This window comes from Erythrolamprus reginae, chromosome 11, assembly GCF_031021105.1.
Source record: "Erythrolamprus reginae isolate rEryReg1 chromosome 11, rEryReg1.hap1, whole genome shotgun sequence".
NCBI classification, from domain to species: Eukaryota; Metazoa; Chordata; class Lepidosauria; order Squamata; family Dipsadidae; genus Erythrolamprus; species Erythrolamprus reginae.
This window is the reverse complement of record NC_091960.1, coordinates 5228023-5243586: the sequence shown is the minus strand read 5'-3', so window position 1 is coordinate 5243586 and position 15564 is coordinate 5228023. Positions and strand designations below refer to the sequence as shown.

General features: G+C 43.7%; 2 protein-coding genes across 2 annotated transcripts in view; one reads left to right on the top strand and one right to left on the bottom strand.

Annotated features, from left to right (window-relative positions):
- The window catches only part of CNFN (cornifelin), a 131682-nt gene that overhangs the window by 27914 nt on the left and 88204 nt on the right, over nt 1-15564 (bottom strand). The window lies entirely within an intron of this gene.
- LOC139174323 (cGMP-specific 3',5'-cyclic phosphodiesterase alpha-like) overlaps nt 1-15564 on the top strand; it is a 79312-nt gene that overhangs the window by 241 nt on the left and 63507 nt on the right. The window contains exons 2-4 of the mRNA XM_070764620.1: nt 5327-5403; nt 5664-5932; nt 6345-6471. Of these exons, the coding sequence (XP_070620721.1) occupies nt 5327-5403; nt 5664-5932; nt 6345-6471 (473 nt within the window). The remainder of the gene's footprint in view (nt 1-5326; nt 5404-5663; nt 5933-6344; nt 6472-15564) is intronic.

The window sequence follows — 15564 nt, the reverse complement described above, 5'->3', positions numbered from 1 at the left end:
AGAGGAGGAGGAAGAAGAGAAAGTTGAAGAGGTAGAGGAAGAAGGAAGAGGAGGAGGAGGAGGAAGAAGAAGGAGGAGGAGGAGCCAAAGAAAGAAGAAGAAGAAGAGGAGGAGGAGGAGGAAGAGAAAGTTGAAGAAGTAGAGGAAGAAGGAAGAGGAGGAGGAGGAAGAAGAAGAAGGAGGAGGAGGAGGCGAAGAAAGAAGAAGAAGAAGAAGAGGAGGAGGAAGAAGAGAAAGTTGAAGAGGTAGAGGAAGAAGGAAGAGGAGGAGGAGGAAGAAGAAGAAGGAGGAGGAGGCGAAGAAAGAAGAAGAAGAGGAGGAGGAGGAAGAGGAGGAGGAGGAAGAAGAAGGAGAAGAAGGAGGAGGAGGCGAAGAAAGAAGAAGAAGAGGAGGAGGAGGAAGAGGAAGAAGAGGAGGAGGAGGAAGAAGAAGAAGAAGAAGAAGAAGAAGAAGAAGAAGAAGAAGAAGAAGAAGAAGAAGAACAACAACAACAACAACAACAACAACAACAACAACAAGAAAATTTCCACGGTAGGCAGAGAGTCGTTTGGCTTCTCCCATCACACCAAGCCAGGGTTGGAAGGGACCTTGGAGGTCTTCTACTCCAACTTAGGCTTCTAACAACTTAACTTCTACTTAGGCAGGAAACCCTACACCACTTCAAACAAATGGTTATCCAACATCTTCTTAAAAACTTCTAGTGTTGGAGCATTCACAACTTCTGGAGGCAAGCTGTTCCACTGGTTAATTGTTCTAACTGTCAGGAAATTTATCTTTAGTTGTAAGTTACTTCTCTCCTTGTTTAGTTTCCACCCATTGCTTCTTTTTCCACCTTCAGGTGCTTTGGAGGTTGTGTCTCTCTTCTTTGTGACTATAGACTTCCTTTAAGTATCTTTTGCATGGCCATGGCTTACCAAGGCTTAACTCAAAATTGAAACCACAGCATTGCTTCAAGCCTTTGTCGATCCCCTGTGTGGGCTCCCAGGGATCGACACCATGGAGTCCGGTAATGAGTTCCACGCTTCGACAACTCGGTTACTGAAGTCATATTTTTGACAGTCAAGTTTGGAGCGGTTAATATAATCTGTTGTGTGCTCTTGTGTTGTTGTGGTTGAAGCTGAAGTAGTCACCAACAGGCAGGACGTTGCAGCATATGATCTTGTGGGCAATACTTAGATCTTGTTTAAGGTGTCTTAATTCTAGGCTTTCTAGGCCCTGGATTGAAAGTCCGGGTATTCTATTTTGAGTGGAGGAGCGAAGGGCTCTTCTGGTGAAGTATCATTGGACATTTTCAAGGGTGTTAAACATAGAAACATAGAAAAAGACCTCATGATCCATCTAGTCTGCCCTTATGCTATTTCCTGTATTTTATCTTAGGATGGATATATGTTTATCCCAGGCATGTTTAAATTCAGTTCCTGCGGATTTACCAACCACGTCTGCTGGAATGTCTGAGATGCCATACGGGTTCCAAACAGATGAGCTGTATTCGAGGATGGCTCTGTATCCTCGATCATCCTTTCTCCTTTAATGCCTTCATATTGTTGGGGAGGGAATAAGTAGAGGCAGCCATTTAGCACATCTTCCTTTATTGTTGACCGTTGGAAATCCAGTCAAGACACCCATTTAACCCTCATTCATATGTAGAATGGGTTTTTATATCTCCCTCTGCAAGAAGGGCTGGAGTTGGGGCAGGGGAGGATGAGGAGTATAAAACCACGCTAGACTTTTAGGAAAATAACTCCAAGCGATGTCACTCCGGAAGATGGAGCCGTCGAAGGAGGGAAGCCAATTTTGGAGGATGAAATACAGAAAGGTAAAAAGCAAGGAGCGTGTTAAAAAGAAAGGCCTCAGGCGCAGCTGTTTGGACAAACCTACTTCTCTCCTGCGTTTCTCTTCAAACCTCTGAAGAAACACATCTATAATGATGAAACAATTCACCGTGTTGAGGGAGGTGGGAGTGGACAGGAAGAATAAATATCTCCCACTTTTGAGAAGGGTCAAGTGAATATTATTTCTTAAAACCCCCGGGGGAGGAAAAAAGCTTTACAAGAGATGCCAGCCAACCAAGAAAAGAAAGCAAATTTAAAACAAAACAAAACAAAGCCTTGGGCAGAATCTTTTTTTAAAAGTGCAGAATGGATTTGGTTCATTTGACCACTTTTTTGATTGTCTGAAGCTGAGGATGCTCTTCAAGCAGGGATGGGCTCCTACAGGTACGGTCAGATACGCAGAAACACTAGAAAAAAATTGATTTTTTAAAATATTATTCCCTTCTGGGCTTTGGGTATATTTTTCCTATCGCAGTAAATGAAGTTGAATGTGTATAATTTTAGAAGAGCGTGTGTGTGTGTATACATGTACATACAGTTTATATAGTAGATAATGTATATTTTTATGTGCCTGTGTGTAATATGTATGTACACCTATGGTATATATACATAGAATTAAGTAGCATATTTTGGATGTTCAGTTAGTAAATAGGGAAATTAATTGTATCTCTTTCAGGCAAGGAGAGGCCAGGCACCCTAACCCAAATCCTTGAGGTGGGTGACATCAAGTTGGCCATCTTTAAGCCAGTCACATGACCTTTAAGCCACCACATAGTCACATGTTATCAAGCCACTCCCACCTGGTCACATGGCCAGCAAGCCACACCCACAAAATGAACCACACCCACAGTATGGTAGTAAACATTTTTGCAGCCCCTCAAGGGATGGTCGAAGAAAGTCAACTTACTGGTCATGATAATGACCAACAATGGAGAGCCAGTTTGATGTAGAGGTTAAGGTGTTGGCCTACAAACCAGGAGATGGTGAGTTCTAGTCCTGCTTTAGGCATGAAAGCCATCTGGGTGACTTTGGATGAAGCACCAGAAGTCTGTGGATTCTAGACCCATTTTAGGCATGCAAACCAGTTGGGTGACTTTAGACCAGGGCTAGGCAAAGTTGGCTCTTCTATGACTTGTGGACTTCAACTCCCAGAATTCCTGAGCTGATCATCTAGCTCAGTAATTCTGGGAGTTGAAGTCCACACGTCATAGAAGAGCCAACTTTGCCCATCCTTGCTTTAGACCAATCATCAGAAGTTTGTGAGTTCTAGTCCCACTGTAGATGTACTTTTTAAAGATGTAGCTTTACTCCCCCTTTTTAACACACTTAAACTCAGTTAAAACCGATTTTTACGTTTTTAGCCATGACCTCATAAGAAAAACAACTCTTTGACTTGGTGTCATGAGTGGGCACGTCAAAAAAGAACGAAAAAGAAAGAGAGAGAGAGAGAAAGTGAGAAAGAAAGAAAGAAAAAGAAAGGGGGGAAGGGAAGGTAGGAAGGAAGGAAGGAAAAAGGATGGATGGAAGGAAAGAAGGAAGGAAGGAAGGAGAGAGGAAGGGAGGGAGGGAAGGAAGGAGGAAAGAAGGAAGGAAGGAGAGAGGAAGGAAGGAAAAAGAAGGATGGAAGGAAGGAAGGAGAGAGGAAGGAAGGAAGGAGAGAGAAAGGAAGGAAGGAGGGGGAGAGGAAGGAAGGGGGAAGGGAAGGTAGGAAGGAAGGAAGGAAGGAAGGAAGGAAAAAGAAGGATGGATGGAAGGAAAGAGGGAGGGAGGAGAGAGGAAGGAAGGAAAGAAGGAGAGAGGAAGGAAGGAGGGAGAGAGGGATGAAGGAAGGAGGAAGGGAGGGAAGGGAAGGAAGGAAAGGAAGGAAGGAAGGTAGGAAGGAAGGAAGGTAGGAAGGAAGGAAGGAAGGAAGGAAGGAAAAAGAAGGATGGATGGAAGGACGGAAAGAGGGAGGAAGGAGAGAGGAAGGAAGGAAAGAAGGAGAGAGGAAGGAAGGAAGGAGAGAGAAAGGAAGGAAGGAGGGAGGGAGAGAGGGATGAAGGAAGGAGGAAGGGAGGGAAGGGAAGGAAGGAAGGAGAGAGAAAGGAAGGAAGGAGGGGGAGAGGAAGGAAGGGGGAAGGGAAGGTAGGAAGGAAGGAAGGAAAAAGAAGGATGGATGGAAGGAAGGAAAGAGGGAGGGAGGAGAGAGGAAGGAAGGAAAGAAAGAAGGAGATAGAAAGGAAGGAAGGAGAGAGGAAGGAAGGAGGGAGAGAGGGATGAAGGAAGGAGGAAGGGAGGGAAGGGAAGGGAAGGAAGGAAAGGAAGGAAGGTAGGAAGGAAGGTAGGAAGGAAGGAAGGAAGGAAAAAGAAGGATGGAAGGAAGGAAGGAAAGAGGGAGGAAGGAGAGAGGAAGGAAGGAAAGAAGGAGAGAGGAAGGAAGGAAGGAGAGAGAAAGGAAGGAAGGAGGGAGGGAGAGAGGGATGAAGGAAGGAGGAAGGGAGGGAAGGGAAGGGAAGGAAGGAAGGAAGGAAGGAAGGAAGGAAGGAAGGAAGGAAGGAAGGAAGGGGAAAGCTGTTTCTCTGGGTCTGGGTAGAAGTGTGTTCCTGATGCCCAGGAGGCTCACTCTGTGCCATGATTTCTGAGGGCCGCACGATGGCGCTCGGCTGACGAGTATGCACAGGGAAAGGCTCTGACTTCAAAGAAAAGGGAGGAAGCTGGATTTTAAAACCAGAAGGAAGAGCGATTCCAGTTCTGCCTGGTAAAATGGCTTTGGCTTCATAGGAGTCAGAGATTCCAAAGCGAGCAGGGTTTTGTTTGTTTTTTCTCATGTCCCTCTAGACCTGGGGCAAGACTGAGTGCCCAGCTCCGGAACCAATCTTGGCATTCCTCAGGAACTATTGGGTAGCCATTCGCCAGCAATCAGGCAACCATCCGAGTTTACTTCTCAGTCCCCCGCCTCTTTCCATTATTTCCTGGTTTGCATTTGGCCTGCCCCCTCCCCTCGGCCACCCCTGGGGGTGTAGGTACCCCTCTTCACCATTGCAATTCCCTAGAACGCTCCGGGCATTCAAGGCAGGGAAGGTCTCGGAACATTTGCAGGAGAAAGGGTGTGCGCCTTTAACCCATGGCAACCCACCCATTGCAAGTAGATTTTGGGTTGCAAAAGAATGAGCTGACCCTCCTGAAAATGAGGCGTTTTGCCTGGCAATTTCCCCCCAAGGAGAGTTGCTGGAAGGGGTCTGGCTGAGTCCTTTCATCTATCTGTCTGTCTGCCTTCCTGCCTTTCTTTCTTTCTTTCTTTCTTTTCTTTCTTTCTTTCTGCAGTATCATCCATCCATCCATTCCTCTATCATGCATCCATCTGCCATCTAGCCACCTATCAATTATCTCTATCTATCTATCTATCTATCTATCTATCTATCTATCTATCTATCTATCTATCTATCATCTATCTAATCTATCCAATCTATCTATATATCCTATCTATCTATCTCTATCCATCCATCCACCCATCCAATTTATCTAATCTATCTATCTATCTATCTATCTATCTATCTATCTATCTATCTATCTATCTATCTATCATCTATCTAATCTATATATCCTATCTATCTATCATCTATCTAATCTATATATCCTATCTATCTATCTCTATCCATCCATCCATCCAATTTATTCTATCTATCATCTATCTATCTATCTATCTATCTATCTATCTATCTATCTATCTATCTATCATCTATCTAATCTATATATCCTATCTATCTATCATCTATCTAATCTATATATCCTATCTATCTATCATCTATCTAATCTATATATCCTATCTATCTATCTCTATCCATCCATCCATCCAATTTATTCTATCTATCTATCTATCTATCTATCTATCTATCTATCTATCTATCATCTATCTAATCTATATATCCTATCTATCTATCTCTATCCATCCATCCATCCATCCAATTTATTCTATCTATCTATCTATCTATCTATCTATCTATCTATCTATCTATCTATCATCTATCTAATCTATATATCCTATCTATCTATCTATCTCTATCCATCCATCCATCCAATTTATTCTATCTATCTATCTATCTATCTATCTATATCTATCTATTGTTAAAAATCAACATTAAGACTGCAAAGGAAACAAAGAAGGAGAGATCTCGCCCTTTTTAAAGTGCATTCCTACACATCACAGTTAAAAAAAATAAGTTGGGATTTCAAGGATGGGGTTCTGTTTGCCATCTTCGGTTTTTTGATGAACACACACACACACACACACACTCCTGAGGACATTCCTGGAGCAAAGTTTCACCTTTATAAATTTCATTGGAATAATCAGTGGCAAATAAATGTTGTTATTGAAGCCAAAAGAGCAGGTTCCCAGCTCGCTTTTGTGGCATTAATCGCTGTAGATAAGCAATCTCACTCACAAAGGGCTGCACAACAAGCTGCTATTAGAAACACAATTACAGACTCCAGTTGAGGCTAGTTGCAAAGCTTTAGAAGTAAGTCTGTGTGTACATGTCTGTCTTTCTGTCTTTATGTCTTTCTGTCTATCTATCTATCTATCTATCTATCTATCTATCTATCTACCTACCTACCTACCTACCTACCTACCTACCTATCTATCTATCTATCTATCTATCTATCATAGAGTAGAACAGAATAGAACATTGTGGGGCTTCCAAGATTTGCCCACGTTTCTTCCCTGGCTTGCATTGGCTGCCGATCAGTTTCCGGTCACAATTCAAAGTGTTGGTCATGACCTTTAAAGCCCTACATGGCATTGGACCAGAGTACCTCTGGAACCGCCTGCTACCGCACGAATCCCAGCGCCAATAAGGTCCCACAGAGTTGGCCTTCTCCGGATCCCGTCGACTAAACAATGTCGTTTGGCGGGCCCCAGGGGAAGAGCCTTCTCTGTGGAGGCCCCAGCCCTCTGGAACCAACTCCCCCCGGAGATTAGAACTGCCCCCACCCTTCCTGTCTTTCGTAAACTACTCAAGACTCACTTATACCGCCAGGCATGGGGGAGTTGAGACACCTTTTCCCCAGGCTTTTTTATACTTTGTTTTATGTTTGGTATGAATGTGTTGTTAGGTTTTTTAAATAACGATAGGGTTTTATATGTTTTTAATATTAGATTTGTTCCACTGCTATATTGTTTTTATTACTGTTGTGTTTATATGTTTTATATGTTTTTAATATTAGATTTGTTCCACTGCTGTATTGTTTTTATTACTGTTGTGAGCCGCCCCAAGTCTTCGGAGAGGGGCGGCATACAACTCTAATAAATAATAATAATAAATAATAATAATAATAATAATAATAATAATATTTGACAAGGTGAAAAAGAGAGTGAAAATCAGTAGGGAAGGGAAGTAAATTTTGCCGCTGGCGTGAATTCACTAAGAGAGACCGGCCCAGACCAGCCCTACGAGCCAGACCTAAGCAGCCCATGGGCCCGATCCGGTCCGCAGGACTTGAGTTTAACACCGGCGGCATAAGGAGTTTTGAGCCTTCCCTCCTTTCTGCTTGTTTGCTGCATGCAAACTCTTTCAAGATCATCAGCGGCTCCAAGCCTTGATCCGACAAATTCACACAGCTCTTCATTTCCCCAAAATACAACCGAGATACCATCACAAGCCAACCCGATGATCCGCCAATAGGATGTGATCCCCAAAAATCACGCCTGTCCTTCAATCCCTCTTCCCTTCAAAATGAACAGGCAAGAAGCTTGGTCAAAAGGTAGCCTGTGAGAAAAATGAGAATGTGGATTATTTTCCAACACACACACACACATTCACACCCGACGTGAACTCAATTTTCAGCCTGGAGAATAAATTTGCGGGCCGAATGTGAACCCTGAATGTTAAGCGTCTCTTCCTGAGCCATATTTAGCACTGGGGTTGTCTTGCTCACTCTGAGGGTGGCGATAGGTGGAAACAGCAAAAAATAATAATATTCCAAAATCAAACAACCCTGGTTTCACTCAACTTGGTTTGCAACTAAGGGGGAAAAGGACTTTTTCGGGATTTCAGGCAAGTTGGGTGGTGGTGGGGGTAAAAGAGGCCTCTACACAATGTACAGGGTATGTGGTTTGGGGCTCAAAAATGGTTCTTCTTTATCCAAATTTTATTTTTATTTATTTTAGGAAAGTGAACACAAGAACAAGGGGACACAATCTGAAGTTAGTTGGGGGAAAGATCAAAAGCAACATGAGAAAATATTATTTGACTGAAAGAGTAGTAGATCCTTGGAACAAACTTCCAGCAGACGTGGTTGGTAAATCCACAGGAACTGAATTTAAACATGCCTGGGATAAACGTAGATCCATCCTAAGATAAAATACAGGAAATAGTATAAGGGCAGACTAGATGGACCATGAGGTCTTTTTTTGCCGTCAGTCTTCTATGTTTCTATGTTTATTTATTCAACTTTTTATGCCGCCCTTCTCCTTAGACTCAGGGCGGCTTACAACATGTTAGCAGTAGAACTTTTTAACAGAGCCAGCATATTGCCCCCACAATCCGGGTCCATCAGCATCATCTAATTCATCAGCAAGATAAACAGATGTACCATATTTTTCGGTGTATAAGAAGCATCCTTTCCCTCCCTTAAAAAGGCTGATAATTAGGGTGAGTCTTATACTCTAAATGTAGCTTCTTCCTCCCCACCAGCCCCAACTAGCTGCTAACAATCTTTCCAGCTCTTACCTTGCACGCTCTTTCATTGTTTCTCTCTGCAAATAATTTTTTCAAGTCCTAAGTCTTTGCAGGGTTTTTTTCATTACTCTAACTTGCCCTGAGTAAGTTTCTTTCCAACCCTAACCAGGTGCTAACGATGTTCCCAGCTCTTACCGGCTTGCAAGTTCTTTCATTGTTTGAATGTATTCCAAACCCTGTCTTTGATTTTTTTTAAAAAAAATTCTCCATTTGCTCCAAATCTTTCAGAAAAGACTTAATGAACTCAATCTGTATAGTCTGGAGGACAGAGGGGAAAGGGGCAGGAGTGGGCTACTGCCCGGACCGGGGGGGGGGGGGGAGAGAATGCAGTGGGGTAGTGAAAATGGAGCACCACCCCAGAGCACCCAATTTGCAGTGAAAGATGTTGAAAGAAAATGCAGGGCATCCTGCATAAGCCACGCTCATAGTGTGGTAGTAAAAATTTTGGTAGCCCTTCACTGGAAAGTGGGGGGGGGGGTCATGATCGAAACATTTAAATATGCGAAAGGGTTAAATAAGGCTCAGGAGGGAAGTGCAAATGCTGGCTGGGGAATTCTGGGAGTTGAAGTCCAGATATCTTCAAGTGGCCAAGGTTGGGAAACACTGGTCTGGAGGTCAGAAGGGAAAGGGGGGATATGATCAAAACATTTAAATATGTGAAAGGGTTAAATAAGGCTCAGGAGGGAAGTGTTCTTAATGGGAAAGTGAACCCAAGAACAAGGGGGCACAATCGGAGGTCAGTTGGGGGAAAGATCAGAAGCAAAGGGAGAAAATATTATTTTACTGAAAGAGTAGTAGATGCCTGGAACAAACTTCCAGCAGACGTGGTTGGCAAATCCACAGCCACTGAATTCAAACATGCCTGGGATAAACATAGATCCATCAAAAGATAAATTACAGGAAATAGTATAAGGGCAGACTAGATGGACCAGGAGTTCTTTTTCTGCCGTCAATCTTCTATGTTTCTGACATACACCGCTTACATAGGGCTCTAAAAGCACTGTGAAGCGGTGTATAAGTCTAAATGCTATGGCTATTGCAAATCCTATCCATTCTTCTCTAAGCCGCCTTTCCCCATGCTCCAAATCCTTAACTTGAAGGGACAATATTGGCACTCCCAGCTGCCTAAAGTGATGGCTATGGAGGATCTAGGGCTGCGTTGAGTCCGAGGAACCATTCGCAGAACAGGCTGTTCCCTTCTCCCAATCCGGGTCCCCCCCCCCCAACGACATTTTGCCACAGTCGAGGCAGCCGGGAAAACTTCCGTCGTCGCCCTGCCTTTAATGAACGGAGACAATATGCCATTGTAGGAGGCTCTGGCGGCCCTGGCCTGATTGATTCCTGTTTATTATCTATTAAGAACAGTCGGATAGTTTGGGTAACACATCAATTCATCAAATGGCACCATCATGCAAATTCCCTAATAAAAACATTTTACTCGTAAATGGTCCCGAACTAATTAACTAAAGTGTTAATTAAAGTGCGGCAGACAGGGATTGTAATCAAGGCGTGAGGCTTTATCCATCTTCGGGGGTTATTGATAACATCCTTGGCTCATTGATTGATTGGGACTTTCGGCTGTCGAGAAGCAACAGGGATGGATGGGTGGAGAGACCGGGCGAGGGAGAAGTGGAGGAGAGGAGGAAGGAGGAGGACGAGGGGACGGAGGAGAAGGAAGATCCAGAGCTATAGAAGGCGACATTGGACAGAAGGGAACAGAAAGGAACAACAAGGGGATGATGAGTGAAAAGTATAGAGTCCTCGCTTTTATAACTTTCAGAATTTCCATTGCTGTGCCAGAAAGTTGTTAAGTTAGTTGCAGCTGATTTTACGACTGTTTCTGCCACAGTTGTTATGTGAATTGCAGGAGAAAAGGTTCTACATTTGCCCAGTGCACCAGTGCACCAGTTGCGGCCCTATTTGGACAGGGGACTCATTGCTCACAGTCACTCATGCCCTCATCACCTCAAGGGTCGATTACTGCAACGCTCTCTACAGGGGGCTACCTTTGAAAAGTGTTCGGAAACTTCAGATCGTGCAGAATGCGGGCCGCGAGAGCCATCGTGGGGGCTTCCTAGATTCGCCAACGTTTCTGCAACACTCCGCGGCCTGCACTGGCTGCCGATCGGTTTCCGGTCACAATTCAAAGTGTTGGTCATGACCTTTAAAGCCCTACATGGCATTGGGTCAGAATACATCCGGAACCGCCTTCTACCGCACGAATCCCAGCAGCCGATAAGGTCCCACAGAGTCGGCCTTCTCCGGGTCCCGTCAACGAAACAATGTCGTTTGGCGGGCCCCAGGGGAAGAGCCTTCTCTGTGGCGGCCCTGGCCCTCTGGAATGAACTCCCCCCAGAGATTAGAACGGCCCCCCACCCTCCTTGTCTTTTTCGCGAATTACTCAAGACCCACCTTTGTCGCCAGGCATGGGGGAGTTAAGATATTCCTTCCCCTAGGCCATTACAAGTTATGTATGATATGTTTGTGTGTATGTTTGGTTTTTTTTATAATAAGGGTTTTTAGTTGTTTTATTAAATTGGATTGTTACATGTTGTTTTTTATCATTGTTGTTAGCCGCCCCGAGTCTGCGGAGAGGGGCGGCATACAAATCCAATAAATAAATAAATACATTTAGGCAAGAAAAGCAAAACGCACAGATCCAGTATATTTGGTACATTACTCAACAGTAGTAACGGTGAGAGGGATCTTGGAGTCCTAGTGGACTGAGAGCCATTTAAATAGGAGCCAGCTGTGTGCAGCAGCTGCCAAAAAACCCAAACACAGTTCTAGGCTGCATTAACAGAGAGATAGAATCAAGATCATGTGAAGTATTAATACCACTTGATAAGGTCTTGGTAAGGCCACACTTGGAATATGGCATTCAGTTTTGGTCACCACAATGCAAAAAAGGATGTTGAGACTCTAGAAAGAGTGCAGAGAAGAGCGACAAAGATTTATGAGGGGATTGGAGGTTAAAACATATGAAGAATGGTTGCAGGAACTGGGCATGGCTAGTTTAATGAAAAGAAGGACCAGGGGAGACATGATAGCAGTCTTCCGATATCTCAGGGGTTGCCACAAACAGAGGGAGCCAACCTATTCTCCAAAGCACCCGAGGGTAGAACAAGAAGCCATGGGTGGATACTAAACAAGGAAAGAAGTAACTTAGAACTAAGGAGAAAAATTCCCGACAGTCAGAACGGTTGACCAGTGGAACGACTTGCCTCCAGAAGTTGTGAATGTCCCAACACTGGAAGTTTTAAAGCAGATGTTGGATAACCATCTGTCTGAAGTAGTGTAGGGTTTCCTGCCTAAGCAGGGGGGTGGGACTAGAAGACCTCCAAGGTCCCTTCCAACTCTATTATTATTATTGTTGTTGTTGTTGTTGTTGTTGTTGTTATTATTATTATTATTATTATTATTATTATTATTATTATTATTATTACCAGGCTGATTAGCTGGGAACTCATCAAGGAAAGAAGCAACCTAGAACTACGGAGAAATTTCCTAATAGTTAGAATGATTATTCAGTGGAATTACTTGCCTTCAGAAATCATAGATACTCCATCACTGAAGGATTTTAAGAAGAGATTGGACACCCTCATACCTCGCAGCAGGCATTAAGGGCCCACAGAGTCAGCTTTCTCCAGGTCCCATCCACTCAAATAATGTCAGTTGGCGGGGCCTCGGGGCAGAGCCTTCTCTGTGGCGGCTCTGACCCTTTGGAATCAACTGCCTCCAGAGATCCGCATTATCTCCGCCCTACCAGTCTTCTGGAAAGCCGTTAAGACCTGGCTTTTCCAGCAGGCCTGGATTTAGAATTGACTGCAATGTATATATGGCTTTTTCAACTTATTATTGTTTTTATTGTATGGTTGATTTTATTGCTATATTTTATTGTTGTATTTAGGATGACTGTTTAACCACTCTGAGTCCTTTTTGGAGTGAGCGGAGTATAAATAAACAAACAAACAAACAAACAAACAAACAAATAAATAAATTTGTTTGGAATGTTCGAGGAAATGAGGTTGAATATGTATATTAAATAGAAATATAAAGGGAAATTGTATCTTTTTGAGGTGAGGAGAGGCCAGGCACCCTAACCCTAACCCTTGACATGAGAGATGTCAAGTTGGCCACCTTTAAGCCAGTCACATGACCTTTAAGCCACCCCCTGGTCACATGATCATCAAGCCACTCCCACTTGGTCGCATGGCCAGCAAGCCACACTCACAAAATAAGACCTTCACTGGATAGGTAGGTAGGTAGGCAGGCAGACAGACAGACAGACAGATGGATAGAGGGATAGAGAGGATAGAGATAGATAGAAGATCGATCGATCGATAGATAGATAGATAGGGATGGATGGATGGATGGATGGATAGAGATGATAGATATAGATGGATAGATAAATAGATAGATAGATAGATAGATAGATAGATAGATAGATAGATAGATAGATAGATAGATGATGGATGGACGGATAGAGATAATAAAATAGGAAGGAAGGATACTTTGATTAATCCAGATAAGGTGGATGGGAGGAGAGGGGCAAACTTTCAAGTTTTTGAGAAGCATTCATGGGGCACGATATGATGGAAAAGAGGAGAAGAAACAGAACAAGTAAAATATCTAGGCCAGATATTTCGGTTACAACTTTTGCATTCTGCAGTTATTTTTTTAAGATGAAAATTAGAAATTAAACCCACCAATTAGCCATAATAACAGCCCAACATTCAGGGGCAAAGAAAGACAACAGTTGTTGAATCCCACCTGTCTGGAATGAAGATGCCAAGCTCCCAGGAGGCTTTGAGAGTCAGAAAGTTTGCCCGCATTTTTGAGTTTGTCTTTGTCTAAAGTGAATGCCACACAATTAGGATTATTCTTCCCTGCATGCTGACCTCAAGGAAACGACAACCCCAATAATAACAACAAGCAGAACCCGACAAGTTTTTGGTTAAGCATCTATTTGAGTGTGCTGGTGGTTATCTTCTCATAAGAAAGCACGGGAGCGGAGTGGAAATTGTGATAAATGAAGGGGAGATAATGGGGAGACTCCTGTCACCAATGCAAAGCCCAGGGAGAGAGTTAAGGATGGAGGCAAATCTTGATCAAGCCCAGAGGTAAAAGGACCGTCCTTTCGGGATGCAATTAAAGTGGATGGTAGGGGGAAAAAAGCTGGAAATTTAATAGAAGTAATGATCAATTAACACTGAAAGATACTTAATTAAAAGAGCAGTGCTGGTGAGGGAAAGAGAATAGAGGAAGGAAGGAACAAATTAGAGAGGGAGGGAAGGAAGGAAGGAAGGAAGGAGGAAGGAAGGAGAGAGAGAAAGTAAGTAAGTAAGTAAGTAAGTAAGTAAGAAAGAAAGAAAGAAAGAAAGAAAGAAAGAAAGAAAGAAAGAAAGAAAGAAAGAAAGAAAACTAACCAAGGAGGAGGAGGCGGAGAAGAATAAAAAGGAGAAGGAGGAAGGAAGGGAGGAAGGAGAAAAAGGGAAGGAGGAGAAAGAGAGAGGGAAGAAAAAAGGAGTGAGGGAGGGGGAGAAGAAGGAATGAAGGAAGAAAAGAAGGAGATTCCTAAAGAGACCCCACGGAGGCTTCTCCCCGCCTTTTCTGACCCGGTTTTCTCCCAGGAGATTCCTAGAGAGGCCCCACAGAGGTTTCTCCCCACTTTTTCTAGCCCTGTTTCCTTCCAGGAGATTTCTAGAGAGGCCCCAAGGAGGCTTCTCCCTGCCTTTTCCGGCCCAGTTTCCTCCCAGGAGATTCCTAGAGAAGCCCCACAGAGGTTTCTCCCCGCTTTTTCTGGCCCTGTTTCCTCCCAGGAGATTCCTAGAGAGGTCCCACGGAGGCTTCTCCCTGCCTTTTCCGGCCCTGTTTCCTCCCAGGAGATTCCTAGAGAGGCCCCAAGGAGGCTTCTCCCTGCCTTTTCCGGTTACAGTTTCAGAGGCTCGGGTTTGTAAGTGTAAAATGGTTCTTGAGAAGAGGCAAAAAAATATTGAACACCTGTTTCTTACCTAGAAAAATTCGTAAGAAGAGGCATTTTTAGGTAGAGGAAGTATTTAAAATTTCTTATTTATATCCCTTTTTCTTTTTAGGTTCTGTCAGCTTAAGGAACAAGGGTTTCCCTCCCTTCTGCTCCAAAATATTTATCACTACCTCACACTGGTTCTCTTTTACATTATGACGATTGGCTGATTAATTGATGGACTAATCGACCGATGGTTGGAGGTTCCATTTCTCCTTCAAGAGACGGACAGGAGGATCCGCTCCCCGATTGGAGCAGAAGTTACATTTCCCAGGTGGAAGTCTTCCCTATCTGGTGTTTGGCTTATGTGAGCAAACTTGTCATTAAATTTAACCAAGGAAAACAACCATTCTGGGCCTCCCATTGATCGAGGCCTGGTGCATGTGAGGTTTGTAAGCAAGTTAATTAACCTGAATCAAAAGGGTGAATTTAATGTGGTTTTGTTAATCTGTGTTAAGCCCCCTGTGTAGACGCACTCTAAGCAGATCAAAAGCGCCTTTTCTTTCCTATCCTTGGCACTCTCTCCGAAGCAGGGAGGGTTTTATTCCAAAAAAAATCACTGTGTTTAGAAGGTGGGTGGAAGAAGGTTTTTATGCCTAAGATGGTACTAGAACTCACAGTCTCCTGGTAACTGGCCGAAGGTCACCCAGCCAGCTTTCAGGGACAAATGGGGCTAGAATTCACTGTCTCCTGGTAATTGGTCCAAGGTCACCCAACCAGCTTTCATGCCTAAGGCAGGACTAGAACTCACTGTCTCCTGGTGACAAGGTCAACCAGTCAGCTAGAACTAGAACTTACAATCTCCTGATGGCTGGTCCAAGGTCACCCAACCAGCTTTCAGGGTCAAATGGGACTAGAACTCACTGTCTCTCGGTAATTGGTCCAAGGTCACCCAGCCAGCTTTCATGCCTAAGGCAGAACTAGAACTTACAATGTCCTGATGACTTGTCCAAGGTCACACGACCAACTTTCATGCCTAAGGTAGGAATGA